We start from the raw sequence: 19,016 nt of genomic DNA on the forward strand, positions 1-19,016 counted from the left end.
CTACTGGCTGATAAGCTTTGTCTCATTCGAAAAGAAATTAGGCTATTTTAATAAAAATTTTAAATAGCACTTTACAATTTACAGTACAAAAACACAGGCTGTATGTCTGTATGTCTTGCACTGTAGATCTGTTCAGTGTTGCTAATATTTGATACCCCTTATATAAAGCACTTCGAACATATTCGGTGCTTGGATAATAATGCGCTATACAGACCTAAAAACTTTTTTTTAAGTTTTCGTTGTGAGTGACAAAAAGTTTTTTTTCTAAAATCCAAAAACTAACTCATTGAACTCATTTATTCAAAATGAAAGAAAAAGCCATTGATTTATCTGAAATTGTTTGACTTGTGCTAGGAGTAGGAGCGACAACTCACCGCTTTAGATCACACACACACTCACCAGAAAGCATCAGGTCAATCAGAGGATAAAATCAAAATGCATGCAGCAATAGATTTCACCATGTATTTTAAATTCCAAACAGGGCATCATATAAATCAAACTAATCCCCGCCCCCCCCCCCCCCCCCCCCCCCCCCCCCCCCCCCAAAAAAAAAAAATAATAAATAAATAAAATAAAATAATTTTGGGGGTTTTTTTTTATAAATTAAATTGGAGAATCTGACATTTTCTGGCCTCCCGGCATTATTGGTGTTCGATAAGTAGCAATTGCCCACATCATAGCTAATAGTAATAGTCCTAATAGGGAATGTGAGTTACAAAATAGAAAGGTAAAAAAAGCTCTACTTTCAATAAAACCGTCAAGCGTAATCTTTATTCTTCTTCTTATTTTGGACGAATAAACAGAGGGACATAATTCATATTTTTTGAGGAAGTATCCAAATTTGGGGCAAATACGTTAAAGGGAAATTCCATGAAAATGTCAACCGAAGGGATGTTTTACAAATCCTTAAGAACATATTAAAATTTGGTACCATTTTGTGGGAAAATCATTCAGGATTATGAATATAAGGATATTTTGTGCATATTTGTGGGACAGGGTGCTTATTATAGCTTAATGTAAGGGTATCCCCTATTTGAAGAACGAAAAGAATATTTTCTCAATGTTATAAATCTTGCAACTTCTACAAAATTATAGCCACCTTTGCTGTTGTTTATCGATATTAAAACAATTATAAGTATCAGGAACCTGTATAAACATTCAAATTTCCGATTTTAATGAAATGTTGTCCTCATCGGTCGTTTTAATGACCTTGGGAAATTGTATGTCAGTCCGTTACCATTAAAACAGTATGTTTTCATCTACGAAAGATGTGATTGGTGTACCGACTCACTATTTCAGATTTTCTGTCCTTACATGAATGGCTTTAGCACTGTAAGATAATTTTTCAAGAAATTTATCATTTAAGGTACTTTTGTTGGGTAACGGACTGACATTTTTTGGGGTAACGGACTGACTAATTCTATTTTAATTCAAAGACAATATATAAAAGTTGTTTTTTAAGTCTCAAGTGTAATGTCCACTCCAATGTGTTTCAACTGATCAGGCAGCCATTTTATAAACATTTGGATCATAAAATTTCAAACACTGGTCTTCAACATCAAGCCTGCTATTTTGCAATAGGTAAGTTGAATCTTTTAAAGGTTGTGAATCTTTTGATCACTTGAAGATTTTTGCTATGTTTGACTTAAGGGAAAAACACTGTTTATTGTTCTATAATATCCTTATGACAATGGAGCCAGTAGTAGTCTTCTATTAAAGGGGCAAGAAGCCCTGGGAGAAATAAAAAGAAAATCAAACATTTAAATTAATGTGAAAAACTTTTGAGTCACTTTAAATGTAGTGGGTCAGCAAGCTGTTTAGCTGTGTATAATGTCAATATTTTAGTTGTTACAAAGTAATATGATACAAGTTAAAAATGAGTTTTATTTTCTTAGTTTTATTGTATTATTTTTAAGAAAACAAGATTTGCTTTTTATTCCGATTTGTCTTTCATAGCTTATGATGTAATTTCGCTCAATTTTCTTTATTCACAGGTTCAAGTTTCCTACTCTATCCATGGTTCAAATTATCAAGAAAGACTGAAAACTGATGGGCATTACGTTGTTTAGGTAAAAGATAGGCAACAAAAGCAGGAGTGTCAAAGAAAACTTGAAAGTGATTGTAAAGGGCGCTTAAAAGAAATAACGGGATTTTTTCAAGAAAAATGGGAAAAAAAGAGAAAAGCCGATCAATCTACAACTCCAAAAGAAAGTAAACCAAGCACACCTAAATCCACATCTGCCTCACATTTCAGCACAGGAGAGTAAAATACTGAATTCAACTTTGAGGGTCTACAATCCTCCCAAAAAATTTTTTAAAAAATTAAACTATGCCTGTCCTGCTAAGGGCATCCAATACATCAACCAATGGTTTTTGAAATATTTTAATCATGGAAATGGGCTTTCAAGATGAAATAAAATAATTTGATCGAAAATTTTTATTTGGACAAGAAGTACTCTTGGCGAGCACCAAGTGAAAAAGATTTCATAATTGTGAGAGATGAAAAAAGAGAAAGGACGAAAATTCAAAAATGTTTCGTGTAAAAAACCCTGAAAAAGAGGTTGTCGATTGTTAGTGAATTTCATCCAGGAATCAAAATTGGCTTAAGTTTATTTTGCTCCCTCAGAACCTCAGAATGTACTTCTAAGAGAAATCCCACAATCTGCATAAGAAAATTGTAACAATCAAGGATAAAATGGTTCAAACGAAATTTTTGAAGATCTTTCTCAGATCTTATAACTGGCTTTCTGGTCAAGTGCAGATGAGGAAGAGATTGACTGCCAATTCTATCGACCAGTTTGAAGTGACGGTCATGCCTATTGACAATTCCTAAGCTTCAGGAACCAAGATGAAATACAGAATAAAAATAAGCTTCAAAAATAAGTACCAAATGAATGTTAAACCTTCCCCAGTTTTTAAGTCCTTTCTTATCTACATTTTTTTTTTTTTTTTGGATAATTTAATTTCATAATTGAAATAAAGTTGCTGTTTGGCTGTGACAGAATAGATTTCAACTCCGCGAATCATTATTTCATTATTTAATTATTTCAAAAGCAAAGTTGGGATTGAGGTAATCAGATGTCACCCATCAAGTTACTCATCATGCCCAATGTAGCTTGACATTCATATAAGGAAGAGTATTGGTTTGATCAATCACAATGGGTATTCAGTGTTGCTCCTAATTACATAATTTGTTCTTTGCTCTGGATTTTATGTAGTAACCGTTATTCTGAGTAATAAAATTCAGAGGTGTCAGTCCGTTACCATCCATTTGTCAGTCCGTTACCGACACTTTTTCAAAGACTGCAGATTCAAATTTTAGACAATCTTTTAAATATTGCTAGTGTGTTGTAGAACAACATCTCGTGGTTACTATAAAAGAACTTATTTGTTACTGGAAGGTTTAACTTCAGAAAGTTTGATCCATCTACATATAAAATTGAAAAAGATGGATTATCTGATGTCAGTCCGTTACCAACATTATAATGTCAAAAAAATTCAAGTTGATAAAGATTCATCTTTATCCTTTTGATATATGATAAGGGCGGACATGATATATGTCCATGGGAAATATTAGCTCCATACAATAAATACATTGCATTTCAGAGCACGAAATGTATGCATTTTTGGTCTGATTTGTCAGTCCGTTACCCGTGGAATTTCCCTAAAGTTAAAATAAACATTTTAGTAGAGCCCCCCAAAATAGGAATAGCATATAGGGTTTAAGTTTACGAAGTGACCATTTTTCCGAAGCCGAATGCTCGGGAAAATTCTACTTGATCTCTATTTCTTCGAACGGTTTCCGTTCTCAAGATTTTTTGGGGGGTATTTGCGAGAGTGTCTGTGTGAATCGTGAATGATGGAATGAATATGGATAGTGAGGAGATAGTCGATAAGTATGCATTTATTTTTATTTTTTGAGTTTTCTTTTGCCTTTTGCCAGTGCTTGGGCGCTCTCTTTTTTTAGATTAAAGCTTAAAGTGAGACAATAACACGCAGTTGCACACCGGTCACGAGCTAAGCAGTTCAGTTCAGATTTTTTTTTTCAGAACCATTGAACTGGAACCCCCTTGCAGTTTGCAGTGGCAGCTGCAAGCGAGTAAGAGAAAGAGTAAGAGTTAATGAGTTAACGAATCACAAAAAAAAATATTGAATTTAAAACACACCTTGATGAGTGACTCTCTGCCCATGGAACTCGCATTAGATATAATTCCAACTATGCACGATTGAATTTAACACACACAAAATCGTTTTCCAATGTTACACTTCACTACCACGGTCAGGGGTAGTGTGTAGTCGGTAGCATAGATAACACAGTCGATAGTGTCACAAAGCAGGGTTGCCAGATTATTTTTCAACAAAATGCCAGGGGAAGACTCAAAAAATGCCAAAACACTCAAAAAGATGCCAAAGTCTGTTGACTCCCACCCCCACTAAGAAAACTACTCACTTTTGATAGACAATTTACTATCATATCCTGGTGGCTTGCGTGTTTTCTTTTCTTTTTCTTTTATTTATTTTTTTTTTAGTTTTTTTTTTTGAATTATACTAAATTTCCTGTTGGGGTAATTATTTACCTACTGACTACTAAGTGGAGTGCTAAACCACTACACCACGGTTGGATTTTAAGAATGAAAAAGAAATGTGAAGATGTTTGTTTTTACGCGTTTAGAAATAATTAAGAAAAGGTGTCATTTGAAGTATAATATACAAGAAAAGAAAATGCCAAATGAAAATGCCAAATGCCAAATGATTTTTCTAATGCCAAACGGTTTTCAAAAATGCCAGATTTTTGGAATCTGGCATTTAAAATGCCAAACTGGCAACCCTGTCACAAAGTCGACCTACCCCGAATCAATAACAGTAATAAACATTTAACTTCCGGTTCCAAGGCAATCACACCAAAAAAAACACACAAAAAAACACGCGCAGTCGTAAAATTACAAATTCGATCCAAAGTGAGAATAACCCGACTGGTCTTGTGACTTGAGAAAATGGAGAGGCTTCGGACATTGAACGTTTTGGGGACCCTTCGTCAGCACAGCAATAAACAAATTAACGTGGAAAACAAATAAAATAAAATGCAAAATGACTAGTATCGTCTGTACTCAATGATGTTGTTTATTCTGCCGTTTTATTAAAGAGCATAGTAAGTGTTATTTAGTTAACATTGCGTATAATATACTATGTTTTTAAAAACAACGGCAGTATTGCTGTGCTGACTACGGGTTTGTACACTAAACTTCCATTGTCTGTATTCGTCCCATACGAAGCCTCTCCATTTTCACTTTTTCGATAGGATTTTCAAGATCACAGGCTTCATCCCCTATCGTTCTCCACTTTTCGTGTGACTTGGTCTTGAAGAATCCCGCTTTTCGTAAAACCGATTGTGATGCCTCGACTCTTTATCATTTTCTGTCATAATTTTTTTTTAATGAGATTTTATACAGAGCAGTAATCCACTAAACGTGCTAAAAGCGCTTTACTAGGAGGGTCCCTAGCCAACAGCAACATTTAACATGTAGGACGTGACATGAGGAATGTTAGGCCATATTACTTTTTTTTTTCGGACAGAGACAACGCTGTAAACGGCCAGGTACTCATTTTACAACTAGCGCGTTGAGAGAATGTGAGTAAAGAGCCTTTTCCAAGGACTCAACTATGCGTCGAGCGAGGCTCGAACCCAGGACCTTCCGATCCGAAAGCGAGTATCATGTCATACCACTAGAACACATAACCGCACTTGGTCTTGAAGAATCCCGCTTCTCGTAAAACCGATTGTGATGCCTCGGCTCTTTATCACTTTCTGTCATAAGAGCTTTCCACTGTTAGCATTCAAAAAAAATATTAGACCACAATAATTTTTTTTTAATTATGCGGCTATGTGGTCTAGTGATATGACACTCGCTTTCGGATCGGGAGGTCCTGGGTTCGAGCTTCGCTCGGCGCACAGCTGAGTCCTTGGAGAAGGCTCTTTACTCACATTCTCTTACCGTACTCAGGTATAAAATGAGTACCTGAGAGGGGAGATCCTGACCGTTAACAAAATTGTCTCTGTCCGAAAAAAAAATATTGTAATATCGCCTAACAGGCGTCATGTCACGTCTTACATGTTAAATGTTGCTGTTGGCCAGGGGCCTCTTGTAAAACGCGTCGAGCACGTTTAGTGGATATTGCGCTATATAAATTCTCAATTGAGAATTGAGGAGAATTGTAGCAGACACAAAAAGCAATGTATTGATGATGTCTTTGATGCCCGTTTTATGTTCCTAATTGTTTTGATATTTTGGTTGAATTGGACTTGCAACATTATTGTTACCTGGGTAAACAATCTCCTTTTTTTTTCTTTTTTCTTTCTTTTTCTATTTTTTTTTTTTTGAGCGCTTCGAGGTTTAGACGAAAGGCGCTATAGATATATGCTTATTATTATTATCATTATTATCATTATTATTATTATTATTATTATTATTATTATTATTATTATTATTATTATTATTATTATTATTATTATTATTACTTCACAAGGAGAGAAATATTTCAGCCACTCCGCTTAATGATAAATGTCACCTCAGTCTCACACTCACAAATATACCGACAATGTGAAAGTCTACCGGTCTTCAAATGGCATTTAAAAATCATTCTTTTTCATTCTGCTTTCCGTGATTCTATGTGTGAACTTCGAACAAGATATAGATAATATGTGTGACTGTTGTGGTGATTTTATAGTCGAATGAATGAAGTTGTTGGATACCAAAAAAAAACACACAAAAAAAAAAAAAACTATTGTAAAGCACCTCTGGATACCGGCACTATCTATATGAAATAATACTTATAATAATATAATTTTTGAAATACCTATTTATGCGGTTATGTGATCTTTGTTGTAAGACACTCGCCTTCGGATCGGAAGGTGCTGGATTCGAGTCCCGCTTTGAGCGGTGCATAGGTGAGTCCTTGGGAAAGGCTCTTTATTCTAATTCTCTCGCCGTACTCAGGTGTAAAATGAGTACCTGACCGTTTACAAAGTTGTCTGTCAGGAAAAATTGTAATATCGTCTAACATGTTAAGTGTTGCTGTTGGCTATGGACTCCTTTAAAGCGCTTTGAGCACGTTTCTTGGATATTGCATTATATTACAAAAAACTCAAAGTCAAGTTTTAAATGATTTCACCTTTCCTTTTTTTTTTCTGAGGGCATCGGGAAGACCTGGAAGGGGTGTCACGTGGTTTGGGTATTACAAACGCTACACTGAGCTGTTTCATTGAGCATGAAGTGAGTAGGAATGTGCCAGAAGACAACAGATAATTTTTTAAAACTTCGCGTCGGCGATGGGGGCTCGAACCGGTGACCTTACTGGTTCGACAACACCGCTGGCCGGGGAGATCTTGACTCTACCGTATGAGTATGAGCTATCCACGACCCCAATAAAAAGTCGCTTCAAACCTTTGTCTAACTAGAGCCTCTCCCCCGACTTCTTGAGCTGTTGGCAACCTTATTTACTTTTATAACTCACCTGATTAGAAGCCTTCTTATTGTTCATACATGCCATCCAACTTTCGATGTTGCTCTACACTCATTAATATCAAAGATTGTTTTTGTTCATTTAATTTTAGATTCATTCCTTGTGAGATTAAGTCAATTTATGAAATTATGATCATTATAATATTGCTCTAGATATACATATTAAGAACATTTATATATCCCATCGTGGATTCACCATGCTCAATGTGCATCATCATAATGCTTCATATTCCCTCCAGCAGGCCAAATGGCACCATGTCACTATTCTTATATTACGAGTCGTGTGCCAGGCGTCCTTCTTTTACATTTTTTTTTTTTTTGTATCTAGCACTGTCTATGGCCAGGTGGCTGGGTCAGTGTGTGAGTAGTGAGTCCCACACACACAGTGACGCCACCTTTCGTTGCATGAATATTCCATCTACCAAGAGAACACACGCTACAATAGGCTTCAACAGTCGTGACAGTGACGTCAATTCCATCGTAACTCGTAATGACGCATGGCAACTTAATAACTGGTTCTAAACTATCGGAACAATGGCGGACGCCCTTGTGAAATACTTCTCCGACGAGCATAAAAGTGTATCCAGAGGAGAAAAACATTATAAATCTGATCATGTTTTGACTTTTATAGATAGAATGCGCTTGGCCAAGGAGTTCACAACATTGCCATCCGGAAGTATAACGGACCAACACACAAACTCTGTGTAACCATGAACTTTTATAGTCTTGTTAATACAGTTTAGTGAGAACAACTCACAAACGCGGATGGCAAAAACAATAACAAAGGCCTGAGTGACGTCATCTTCGAACTATCTATACAATCTGATCATATGACATGTGAAAAAGTTCTGCCAGCACCGATTATCTTTGTTCAGAACCAAACTGCTCGTGGCTCAGCGGACGTGAATCAGGCTATTGAATCATATTCACTATCGTAATATGGGGTTCATTAGGCCACCAGGGGTTACTTGGGCCACACACTTCTTGATAGAAATTAGTGCACCCAAAAACTTTTTATTTTATTTTGGTTCTTTCTGTACTAGAATGGTTTCATACTCCTGTTCCTCTTAAAGCACTTTCACTTATGGTTCAAAATCATAATCATAATAATGAGTTAAAATATTACGAAATATTGTTAGATTTTGAAAAAAATATTGATTTTTATTATTTTTTTTTTGTTGTTGTTGTTTTGTTTTTGTTTTATTTTATAATTAATTTTTTTTTTTTTTTTTTTTTTTTTGGGGGGGGGGGGGGGGGGGGGGGGGGCACTAATATTTTAAAATAAAAGTGACGTATATAACCTCCGGTGGTCAAATTACCCATATTACGGTAAGTTGTTTGTTTTCGGCATTCCCTTCTCTACTATGTAGTTTGCTGGAGAAGGGGTTTCGCCAGAAACGTCCATTGTTTGCACTGTTTCCACCCGGAGCATTTCCGTTCCAGTTTCACCTAAAGTTAGTAACATACAACAAGATTGCAGCAATTGCGGCTCCTGAATGCAGTGCACATTGAGTCAAGGGATGCTATAAAAAGAATACATGTATCTGTGGACAGCGTGAGAAATTCAGGGTTCATTCCCTTGTCACGAAGCGTGTTATTTGGGTTCATATATTCTACTTATATATATCGATATTCATTCCTTTGTCCACGAAAAGTGTTATTGATACAGTTTGATGAGGATGGTGATGATGATGATGATAATGATGATGATGATGATGATGACGAGGAGGAGGAGGAGGAGGAGGAGGAGGAGGAGGATGAAGATGCTGATGATGACGGTGATGGTGAGAACGACGTTGCTGCCGCTAATGATGATAATGATGATAATGCTGATGTTGCTATGATGATTATGATGAACACGACGACGACGACGATGATAATAATAATGATGATAATGATGATGATGATGATGATGATGATGATGATGATGATGATGATGATGATGATGATTGTGTTCGGTTATCAGAACTGAAAGTGTTGTATTATTTCATGTAAACATTAAATCGAGAAACAAACATATTGTAAATTAACAAAGAATTTTGGTTATATTGTTTTTGTGTGTGTTTTAATGTTATCAATGCATGAAAGTTATTAAGAGCATTTAAATGTTTATAAAGCCTCATCACTCTTAAATGATCTAGTTTCACATCAATATAACACTAATATTTATACATATACATTTACACAGGAGACAATATAGTTTTATATCAATATACAAAAGTTTACTGCTACAGACTTGAAATGAGAATATTAAGACTCAAATTAAACCTTTGTTTGTTTGTTTGCTTGTTTTTAAGGGTTTTACGACACACTTAGGTCATTTCAGCGCCAGTAAAAAATAAGTAAATGGGATAGTCAAAAAATTACAGATTTACAATCGAAAGCACACAAGAACAGTAAGACAAAGGGGAATTGGTTCAAATAGAGAACAAGTGTAGATTCCAAGCAGTGTATCTAGTTTGAGATCATCTAAATGTCTCATCCAGACACAAATACATGATCCCACGAAGAGGAACACGCTCAAATGTTTACAGTATAGATAGTATGCGCTTGGCTTAGGAGTCCACAACATTGCCATCCGGAAATATAACGGACCAACGCACAAAACTATGTGTAACCATGATTGTTTATAGTCAGGTTAATACAGTTTAGTGAGAACTACTCATAAACGCGAATGGCAAAAAACAATAATAAAGACCAGAGTGACGTAATCTTCGAACTATCAAAACACTCAGCCAGAACAACAACTATATCAAAACATAACAGAGTGATGATTTACAAGGAACAAAAATATCATCTCCCAAAATAATAACTATACATTTGACTGCATCACTCTCAACCGAGGAATCCGACCAGGGCCAGGACAAAACCAAGTAATCTCATTCCAAGACAAAGACAAAAAAAGCATCTTGAAAAACAGATATATAGGGGTATAGAAGTGATTTCCCTGCCCACTATTGGGATATCAGGAACCCGACACAGAACACATACATTTAAAAACATCTAAAATCACGTGATCGTAAAACATAGGGACTATCACCAAAAATGTAAAATCTGGAATTTAAAACACTGACATGAACAGTAATCTCAAAACTTTCAAGTATAGATGTCACTCTCCTCTTCTTCCTTCATCTTCTTCTTCTTCTACAACAATTTTTTTTAAACGGTCGCTATAAAATACAATATTATTACCCTATGAATGTAAAAACTTAGAACATCAAAATTTATCATTGTCTTAAAACATTGGTGTAAATTTTAGGATTGTAAAATTAACTTTAGTACATCAGACCATAACTTCATTAAAAATCACCCTATTTACTTCAAATGAAGATTAAAATGCTCTGGGGAGCATATTCTTTCAGAAAATGAAAGAGAAAAAAATATGCAAATCCAAAATTTTCACCTACTGACTGATTATGTCATGCACTGACAAAATGGCCATCATAGATATTATCATAATGCTTTTTTTTTTAAAGTGAACAAGATGGCATTACATTGGGGAAAAAAAATAAACAAACAAACAAAAAAAAGCAATCCATCCCATATTGTGTAAGTAACAGATAATAATAACAACAGCACAATTATATCAACAACAGAGCTGCCTACGTGAAATTTTAAAAATCGTAGTTTCCAAGGGGAAAAAAGGAAAATTCACTTAAATCCTTTCCTTACAAGCCAAAAACTTGACACCCACCCAACACAAAAATATTTCTTTCTTACTCAAAGAGAAACGCAACAATAAATACATTCTATGCATAATATTATTAATTAGTAAAATGAACTGTACAACACAGTGTCACGTTTTATAACTATAATAAAACATTTTTCTTTAAATTGTGTCATTTACAAAAGAAATCTGAATGACAAAAGTGCTGGTTGGATCGTAACGAATGTGACAATTTTCCTATATGGTTGATAAGGAGAGGGTTAAATAGCTTTAGAATAAATATACTGCTCTTTCGTGTTCCAAAATTGCTCCAAAGTTCTGGATATAGGTTCTAAGGAGCTAAACTTTCCTTTTCAACAAGATTTATTGAGTCAAAGAAACCTAAGCAGGTCTGTAGCTGGAGCCAAAATTTCGTATTTCTACGAATTTTTCGTAGTAGTAGACAGGTCTGCAACAAGATTTACACTGCTGTCATTTGTCTTGCATTAGGTTATCCAACATTGTTGCTGTTACAACAAAAAAAAAGGACATAAAAGTGTCTTGAAACACACACATAGAAGCACCTGAGTGCAGAGAAAAAAACAAAAAAACACACACACACACATCACAAACGTGTGCATGTGTGCAGTCAACGCATTGACAAACACAAAATAATTGTGTATTTTAACCCTCTACGGGCAAGGGTCAATTTTACTCTAGCCAGACAATACGTCTTTTTTTTTTTTTCATGATATCATTGATAAGAGAAGTAAGGAAGAGAAAAAATGCTTGAAGCTGAAGTCCCGGGTTTGTGAGTTTTTGTCAAGATGAGAATCGTTTAAATCAATCGATATTAAAATTTGAAGGACGAGTTTTCTGGCCAAATTTTTAAATATGTGTTTTTCCAAAGTACGGCAGAGGGTATGTATCGGTGTGATGCAAGAAATGCATTTTTTTTCTTAATAATAATGTAATTTGAGCATTATATAATTTTGAAAAAGCGCTATTTAAGTGTCATCTATCAATACACTCCATTAAAAACCATCATAAATGAAGCTCCCAGACCATCACGACTCAATCCAGAAAGCCCTTCTACCACTCAGAACCGAAAAACTTCGATATTAGGGAAGCCTGGAGGGAATATTGGACAAATAACATGCCCAGTGGAGGTGGGGTAATCACAGACCCAACGGAATTTATGCTAGGCTTCAAGAATGGCAATCAAAAACAGTGGATCGCCTCAAACCGACCATTGACAGGCCACGACAGGACTGTCATTGGGTCTGAGGGAGTCAGCCGACTGTCCCCACTGTCAGGGAACGCCAGAGACAGCAGACCACATAATTTTACATTGCCCTGTGACGAGATTGTCGGGGGGTTTCGGTGACGAATTTATTAAAGACTGGCTGGAGGCGTCCTCAGTGTGGAGATGTAGCCATACGCTACTACTACTACAACTACAGCTACTACTACTACTACTACTACTACTACTACTACTACTACGACTACTACTACTACTACGACTACTACTACTGCTACTACTACTACTACTACTACTACTACTACTACTACTACTACTACTACTACTACTACTACTACTACTACTACTACTACTACTACTACTACTACTACCACTGCTATCTATCTATCTATCTATCTATCTATTATTATTATTATTATTATTATTATTATTATTATTATTATCATTAGATACAGGGCCCGACCAATCCAAAGGCGAGTGAGAGTGTAGTAATATCAAAAGACAACAAAGCCTAACATGTAATAAAGAGAAAACAATGAATAAAGTTTTGTTACAAAAATTTATTGAAAATACTTCAAATCATATCTGAATAAGATTTCTTTTTCTTCTTTCATAACACAACTCCAAATTAAAATCTCTTTCGTTTCAATTCATTGCAGTGACTAGTTGAAGAATAGCATGATAACCCAATAACCAAACATAACAGATAGACCATGAATAAATTCTCTCCATCTTATTTGTTTTTTTGTTTTTAATGGTTTTACGGCGCTTGCAACACATTCAGGTATATCAGCGCCAATAAAAAGGAAGAAAATGGGATAGTAAAAAGTACTAGAATTACAATTAAAGCACCCAAGAGAAAGTAAGACAAAGGGGAACTGGGAACAAATAGGGATCAGATGTAGATTCCAAGAGCATACCACCAATGTACTTAGTTTGAGATCACCTACAAGTCTCATCCGGACACAAGCACAAAATCCAACAAAGAGGATTTCACTCAAATGCTTACATTATAAATTCAAAATAACAAATATAATAATACATAACAGAGAGATGATTTACAATGAAAAAAATATCATCTCCCAAAACAATAACTATGCATTTGACTGTTTCCCTCCCAGCTAGGACTCCGGCCAGGGCCAGGACAAAACCAAGTAATCTCATTCAAAGACAAAGACAGAAAGCATGTTGGAAAACAGATATAAGCGGATAGAAGACACAGTATGTACCCCCCTGCCCACTATGGGAGCTCTCGATCTTAAGGTATGGAATAATAACTGATTTTTTAAAACTATAAAATTGAAATATAATATCGATATCTTTCTCATAATTTGAAAAGGGAATGTTGAAAAATATGTGATCATTTCAAACTTTTGCAGTAGTTTATTTCTAGATTTTATTCAATTTTAAAATAATGACAAGTTGAAATAACATGCTAAACGGAAAGAGTTAAACACAAATTGTGATTTTTTTTCAGATATATTTAAACTCACAAAACTTAAACCGAAATAATATACCAAAGTTGTATGAACTAAGCCAGACTGTAGTTAAAAGTCATAATAATATTAAATAATTTTCTGATCTTTAACTACCGTTTGGCTAGTTAAACCGAAACTCACTGACTTCACTATCCGTACAACTTGGTAAAATATTATTCGTAAATTTTACCCTTATCAACATGTAAATTTACATGAAAAATGACGACATAGAACAATGAGTTGACGTGAATTTGTATAAAATATAATATAACTCCAGATAAGGCCTCTATCTTCATTAGACTGGCTCATCAATAAGTAGAATTTTGAAAATAAAAAATAAAAATTTAGCAGAGTTAAGAAGACTTTCTCTCTCTAAATATGATATCAAAACGAAAGGTCAAAAGGTCAAATTTAGCATATTTAGATTTGTTGATTTTATATATATCTATATATATCTATCTATATATAATATATATATATATATATATATATATATATATATATATATATATATATATATATATATATATATATTATAATGTAAATTTTCACTCACATTTTTTGCCGAGACGACTCGTTTCTGTGTTTTTCCTTTAATTCACACTTCTTCAGTCGGCATAATCCATTCTGTCATGTCCGTAGAAAACTCCAAACTCTTTCTACGGACATGACAGAATGGATTATGCCGACTGAAGAAGTGTGAATTAAAGGAAAAACACAGAAACGAGTCGTCTCGGCAAAAAATGTGAGTGAAAATTTACATTATATATTAGCTCTAACCACCATTATCGAGCACTTTCGTACCTACAAGTACCCACCAACACTCATAAATATATTATATTATATATATATATATATATATATATATATATATATATATATATATAATATATATATATATTATATATATATATATATATATATATATATATTATATATATATATATATATATATATATATATATATATATATATATATAGAGGTCCTACTGACGTGACTGGTTTCTATGTAGCGTTACTTTCAATGTTTCAACGCGTTGCATAACAATATATAGATGAAACAGTATGCAATCTGCTGCTCAAAGACACAGAATATGCATAGACAGTTAACATTAAGTATTTCTTCTTATTCCATGCCTTGCTATTTGTGATTTAATATCAAATCCATGGTAATCTTTATAGAAAACCAGATGGCTATACTGTGACATAAGTACTGTTTATTAAAATCATTATCTGTATTACTTTGAATATGGCTGCGCTGTTTCTATGGACGCTTGCCGTGAATGTGTGTGTTACTTTTACTTCAAGTGTGTCAGTCTGTTTTAATATTTTTATCATCTATATTATTTTAGGCTTGTAAAATTAACATTGGCAGCAGTTATAAAAGGGGTTTTACATGCAGTGTGCGCTTATTTTCCTTGAACAAAAATCCAAGAAAAACAGAGAACCCAGTTAGAAAGTTCTAATGTAAAAAAAAACTAAACATGAATAAGTGAGTTATAATTGGGTAACTGGTCTCTTTTCAACCCACTTCTTGATGTTGTCAATATTGCCGATTCTTTCGATGTGAGCTTTGAGCACGGGGAAATCTTTGAGGGCATCCATGTCGCGTGAGAGTAAGTCAAAGACAGCGATGTCAGCAATGGAGATCTGCGTGAAGTGAGAAAGGAGGCGGAGAAGCGTGTGGGAGGAGGGGAGGGAGGGGAGGGGTTGAAGAAAACGTGGAGTTTAGTAACGATGAAATGATAGCATCAATGACATCATCAGTGCTGATGGTGACAACAAGTGAAAAGGTAGGAAAATGTTGAACGATTGCCTTTAAGCCCCATTTTTACTGCACTAAACCCCACTTTTAGAGCAATTGAGATGATAGACTATCATTGATACTCTAGCCAACTTCTTGAGGGTGGGAAACTGCACCTGTGTGTTCCACCAAACATCAACTCTCTCATTGTTTCGAGAGAATGTAATTTTTAAAAGGAGGAAATTCCTCCTCTGGACTCGAAAATCGCGGATTTCCTCGGATCCGAGGAAAACCATCAGCACTGCATCATACACAAATATGATCTGAACAAGTGTCTATGAAACAGTACCAGACAAAGCAAGAAAGAAAAACAGAAGAAATAAACCATTTCTAAAAAATCAGTCTACCTCGACTGGGGAACAAACCTAAGACCTTCTGATTACCGTAGACGTGCTACCATTACACACAGAGGCTCCTGATAGTTGGGACACTTTTTAATACTTATATTCTTCACAAGTGTAGGCGTTTTACGCTGAGAACCCTCGCTCTGTTGTGTAATGCTAGCACGTCTGACCGGTAATCAGAGGGTCTGAGGTTCGATCCCCAGTCGAGGTAGACTGATTTTTTGGGATGTTTTTTTTTTCTTCTTTCATACTTTTCTGGCACCTTTCATACACACTTGTTCAGATCTTTATCTTATACTAACAGGCGTTATGTTCCGTCCTACATGTTAAATGTTGCTGTTGACCAGGGACCCCATGTAAAGCGCTTTGAGCACATTTAGTGGATATTGCGCTATATAAAGCTCAATTATAATTATTTTATACTGGTGCCTGTTCCTTAATTTCTTTTAACAAATATAAAGATCTGATAAAGTGTCTATGAAACAGTATCCGACAAAACAAATAAGAAAAATACAAGAAAAAGAAAACTAACATCCTCAACTGGGGATCAAACCTCAGACCTCCTGATTACTGGTCAGACGTGCTACCTACCACTACACCACAGCGGTGCAGCCCCACAAAGTGAGCTGGGGCGAGGTGACCTGACGTGTTCAAGGCCACACAACGAGGCGGGTAGTCAAACTCGGTACGCTGAGCCATGCTGCCCATGTGTTCTTCACAAGTGTATTTAATCATTCTTGCTTTGTCTAACACTGTTCATACACACTTTTTCAGATCTTAATCTTAACACTTACAGAACCGGTGCCTCTGCCAATGCTCCTTAATTTGTCATTAACACAAATATATGAAGAAAATGTCAAATGCTTTTCAATCTTACTTACTTACTTATCCGAACCTGCGACCACCAGAGCTCTCTAGCCCTTCGGTCTTGTGCCATGACGTAGAAGTTAGACGTCTTTTGTACTTGTTCCAGCTGACTAAAAAGTGTGTTGCTGATGCTTGGATTTGGTGGGAGGAATGTGCATGCTTTTCAATCCGTTTAATATAACCTACCTATGGCTATGTGGTCTAGTGGTATGACACTCGCTTTCTGATCGGAAGGTCCTGGGTTCGAGCCTCGCTCGACGCATAGTTGAGTCCTTGGAAAAGACTCTTTACTCACATTCTCTCATCGTACTCAGGTGTAAAATGAGTACCTGGCCGTTAACAGCGTTGTCTCTGTCCGAAAAATTGAAATATCGCCTAACAGGCGTCATGTCTCGTCCTACATGTTAAATGTTGCTGTTGACCAGGGACCCCTTGTAAAGCGCTTTGAGCATGTTAAGTGGATATGCTATTAAAAGCTCATCTATTATATTAATTAATTATTATTTATTATTATTATTATTATTATTATTATTATTATTATTATTATTATTATTATTATTATTAATTATTATTATTATTATTATTTATAAAGAGGCTAGGAATTCCGCATTAAGGGACACTTATTATAGGCAATAATAATACAGTCAGTCTCTCTCTCTCTCTCTCTCTCTCTCTCTCTCTCTCTCTCTCTCTCTCTCTCTCTCTCTCTCCCCTCTCTCTTACACACACACACCCCACACACACACACACATTACATTGACCTAATATAACAATATGATATGATGATGATGATGATGATGATGATGATGATGATGATATGATGATAATGACGACGACGACGATGATGATGATGATGATGATGATGATGACAACGTTGATGACAATGATGATGATGATGACAACGATGATAACAACCCACCTTCTTGCCTACAAAGTACCCCTTTCCACCATCATTTGCCTTCAACACCTTCTCCAAAAACCCGTTGAACTTTGGCACTTGAACTTCCTTGTACTCTTTCATTATCTGCTCCTGGGAAACGAAACGGTTATAAAGTCATCTAGCTCACCAAATAGATAAATTCATAAATGGATGATTAAATAAATAAATGGATGAATAAATGGATAAATAAATAAATAAATAGATTTTTTAAAAATACATTAAAAAAAAATAAATGAATAGATAAATAAATAAATAAATAAATGGGTAATTAAATAAATGGAAAATAAATAAATAAATAAAGGGATAAATAAATGGATAAATAAATAAATCAATCAATCAATAAATAAAATAAATAAATAAATTTGAGCATTTACATTGAGTGAATGCACATTATTCTATTACCGCGGAGCCAATGACGTCATACTGTTTAACCAGGCACATTCCTTCAGTAATTAAAAAATTCCCTAATACGTTTCCAGACCTGCTCTCTTAGAATTGAAAAATCCGTAGTTTTCAGGGGTAGTAACAACATAGTAGACATTATAACTACCATTAAAAATGGCCCATTTGTGTTTGAATACATTAAAATAATGCTTTAAAAACCTTGATATACTATCTCTGGCAACAGAAATACGTTTTCAAGAAGTTTATTGAATTAAAAATCTTTATATGTGTCATTACGCCCCAAAAATTCGTAGTTTTCAGGGGTAGTAACAACATAGTAGACATTATAACTACCATTAAAAATAACCCATTTGTGTTTAAATACATTAAATTAATGCTTTAAAACCCTTTATATACTAACTCTGGCAACAAACATTTGTTTTCAAGAAGTTTATTGAATTAAAATTTTTTATGTATGTGTCATTTAATACCTAAAAATTCGTATTTCTACGACATTTTGGTCGTGGTATGCAGGTCTGAGTTTCATGGTGTATACAGGTTGGCACGCTAGAGAGAAAGATAGATCACCCATCAAACAAACATCTCATGTCAACTGGAATCACTCATGTTGTCCTAGGGAGCAAATCGAGGGTTATCAATCTTGCCCAAAGAAAAAGATATGAAAATGCCTGAAGCAGGACTCGAACCCCCCCGGGACCTTCCGGGTTACAATGCCATGCCTTATCATCTCGGTCACCTCATTTCTCCCTCA

General features: G+C 35.0%; 2 protein-coding genes across 3 annotated transcripts in view; both read right to left on the reverse strand.

Moving 5' to 3' along the window:
* LOC144975143 (uncharacterized) overlaps positions 1–4,356 on the reverse strand; it is a 76,159-nt gene extending 71,803 nt beyond the window's left edge. Inside the window, exon 1 of one of the 2 annotated variants that reach the window (XM_078918921.1) lies at positions 4,167–4,356. In XM_078918921.1, the coding sequence (XP_078775047.1) occupies positions 4,167–4,190 (24 nt within the window). In that variant the 5' untranslated portion in view covers positions 4,191–4,356. The remainder of the gene's footprint in view (positions 1–4,166) is intronic. The other variant, XM_078918922.1, reaches the window with a different exon arrangement.
* Positions 4,357–14,868: 10,512 nt separating this feature from the next.
* The window catches only part of LOC144975144 (glutathione S-transferase 1-like), a 16,273-nt gene continuing 12,125 nt past the window's right edge, over positions 14,869–19,016 (reverse strand). Inside the window, exons 5-6 of the mRNA XM_078918925.1 lie at positions 17,840–17,950; positions 14,869–15,555 (exon numbers count right to left, since the gene is read on the reverse strand). Of these exons, the coding sequence (XP_078775051.1) occupies positions 15,403–15,555; positions 17,840–17,950 (264 nt within the window). The 3' untranslated portion in view covers positions 14,869–15,402. The remainder of the gene's footprint in view (positions 15,556–17,839; positions 17,951–19,016) is intronic.

Source organism: Berghia stephanieae, chromosome 6 (genome assembly GCF_034508935.2).
Source record: "Berghia stephanieae isolate SIO BIC M18660-M18661 chromosome 6, UCSD_Bste_1.3, whole genome shotgun sequence".
In the NCBI taxonomy this organism is placed as follows: domain Eukaryota; kingdom Metazoa; phylum Mollusca; class Gastropoda; order Nudibranchia; family Aeolidiidae; genus Berghia; species Berghia stephanieae.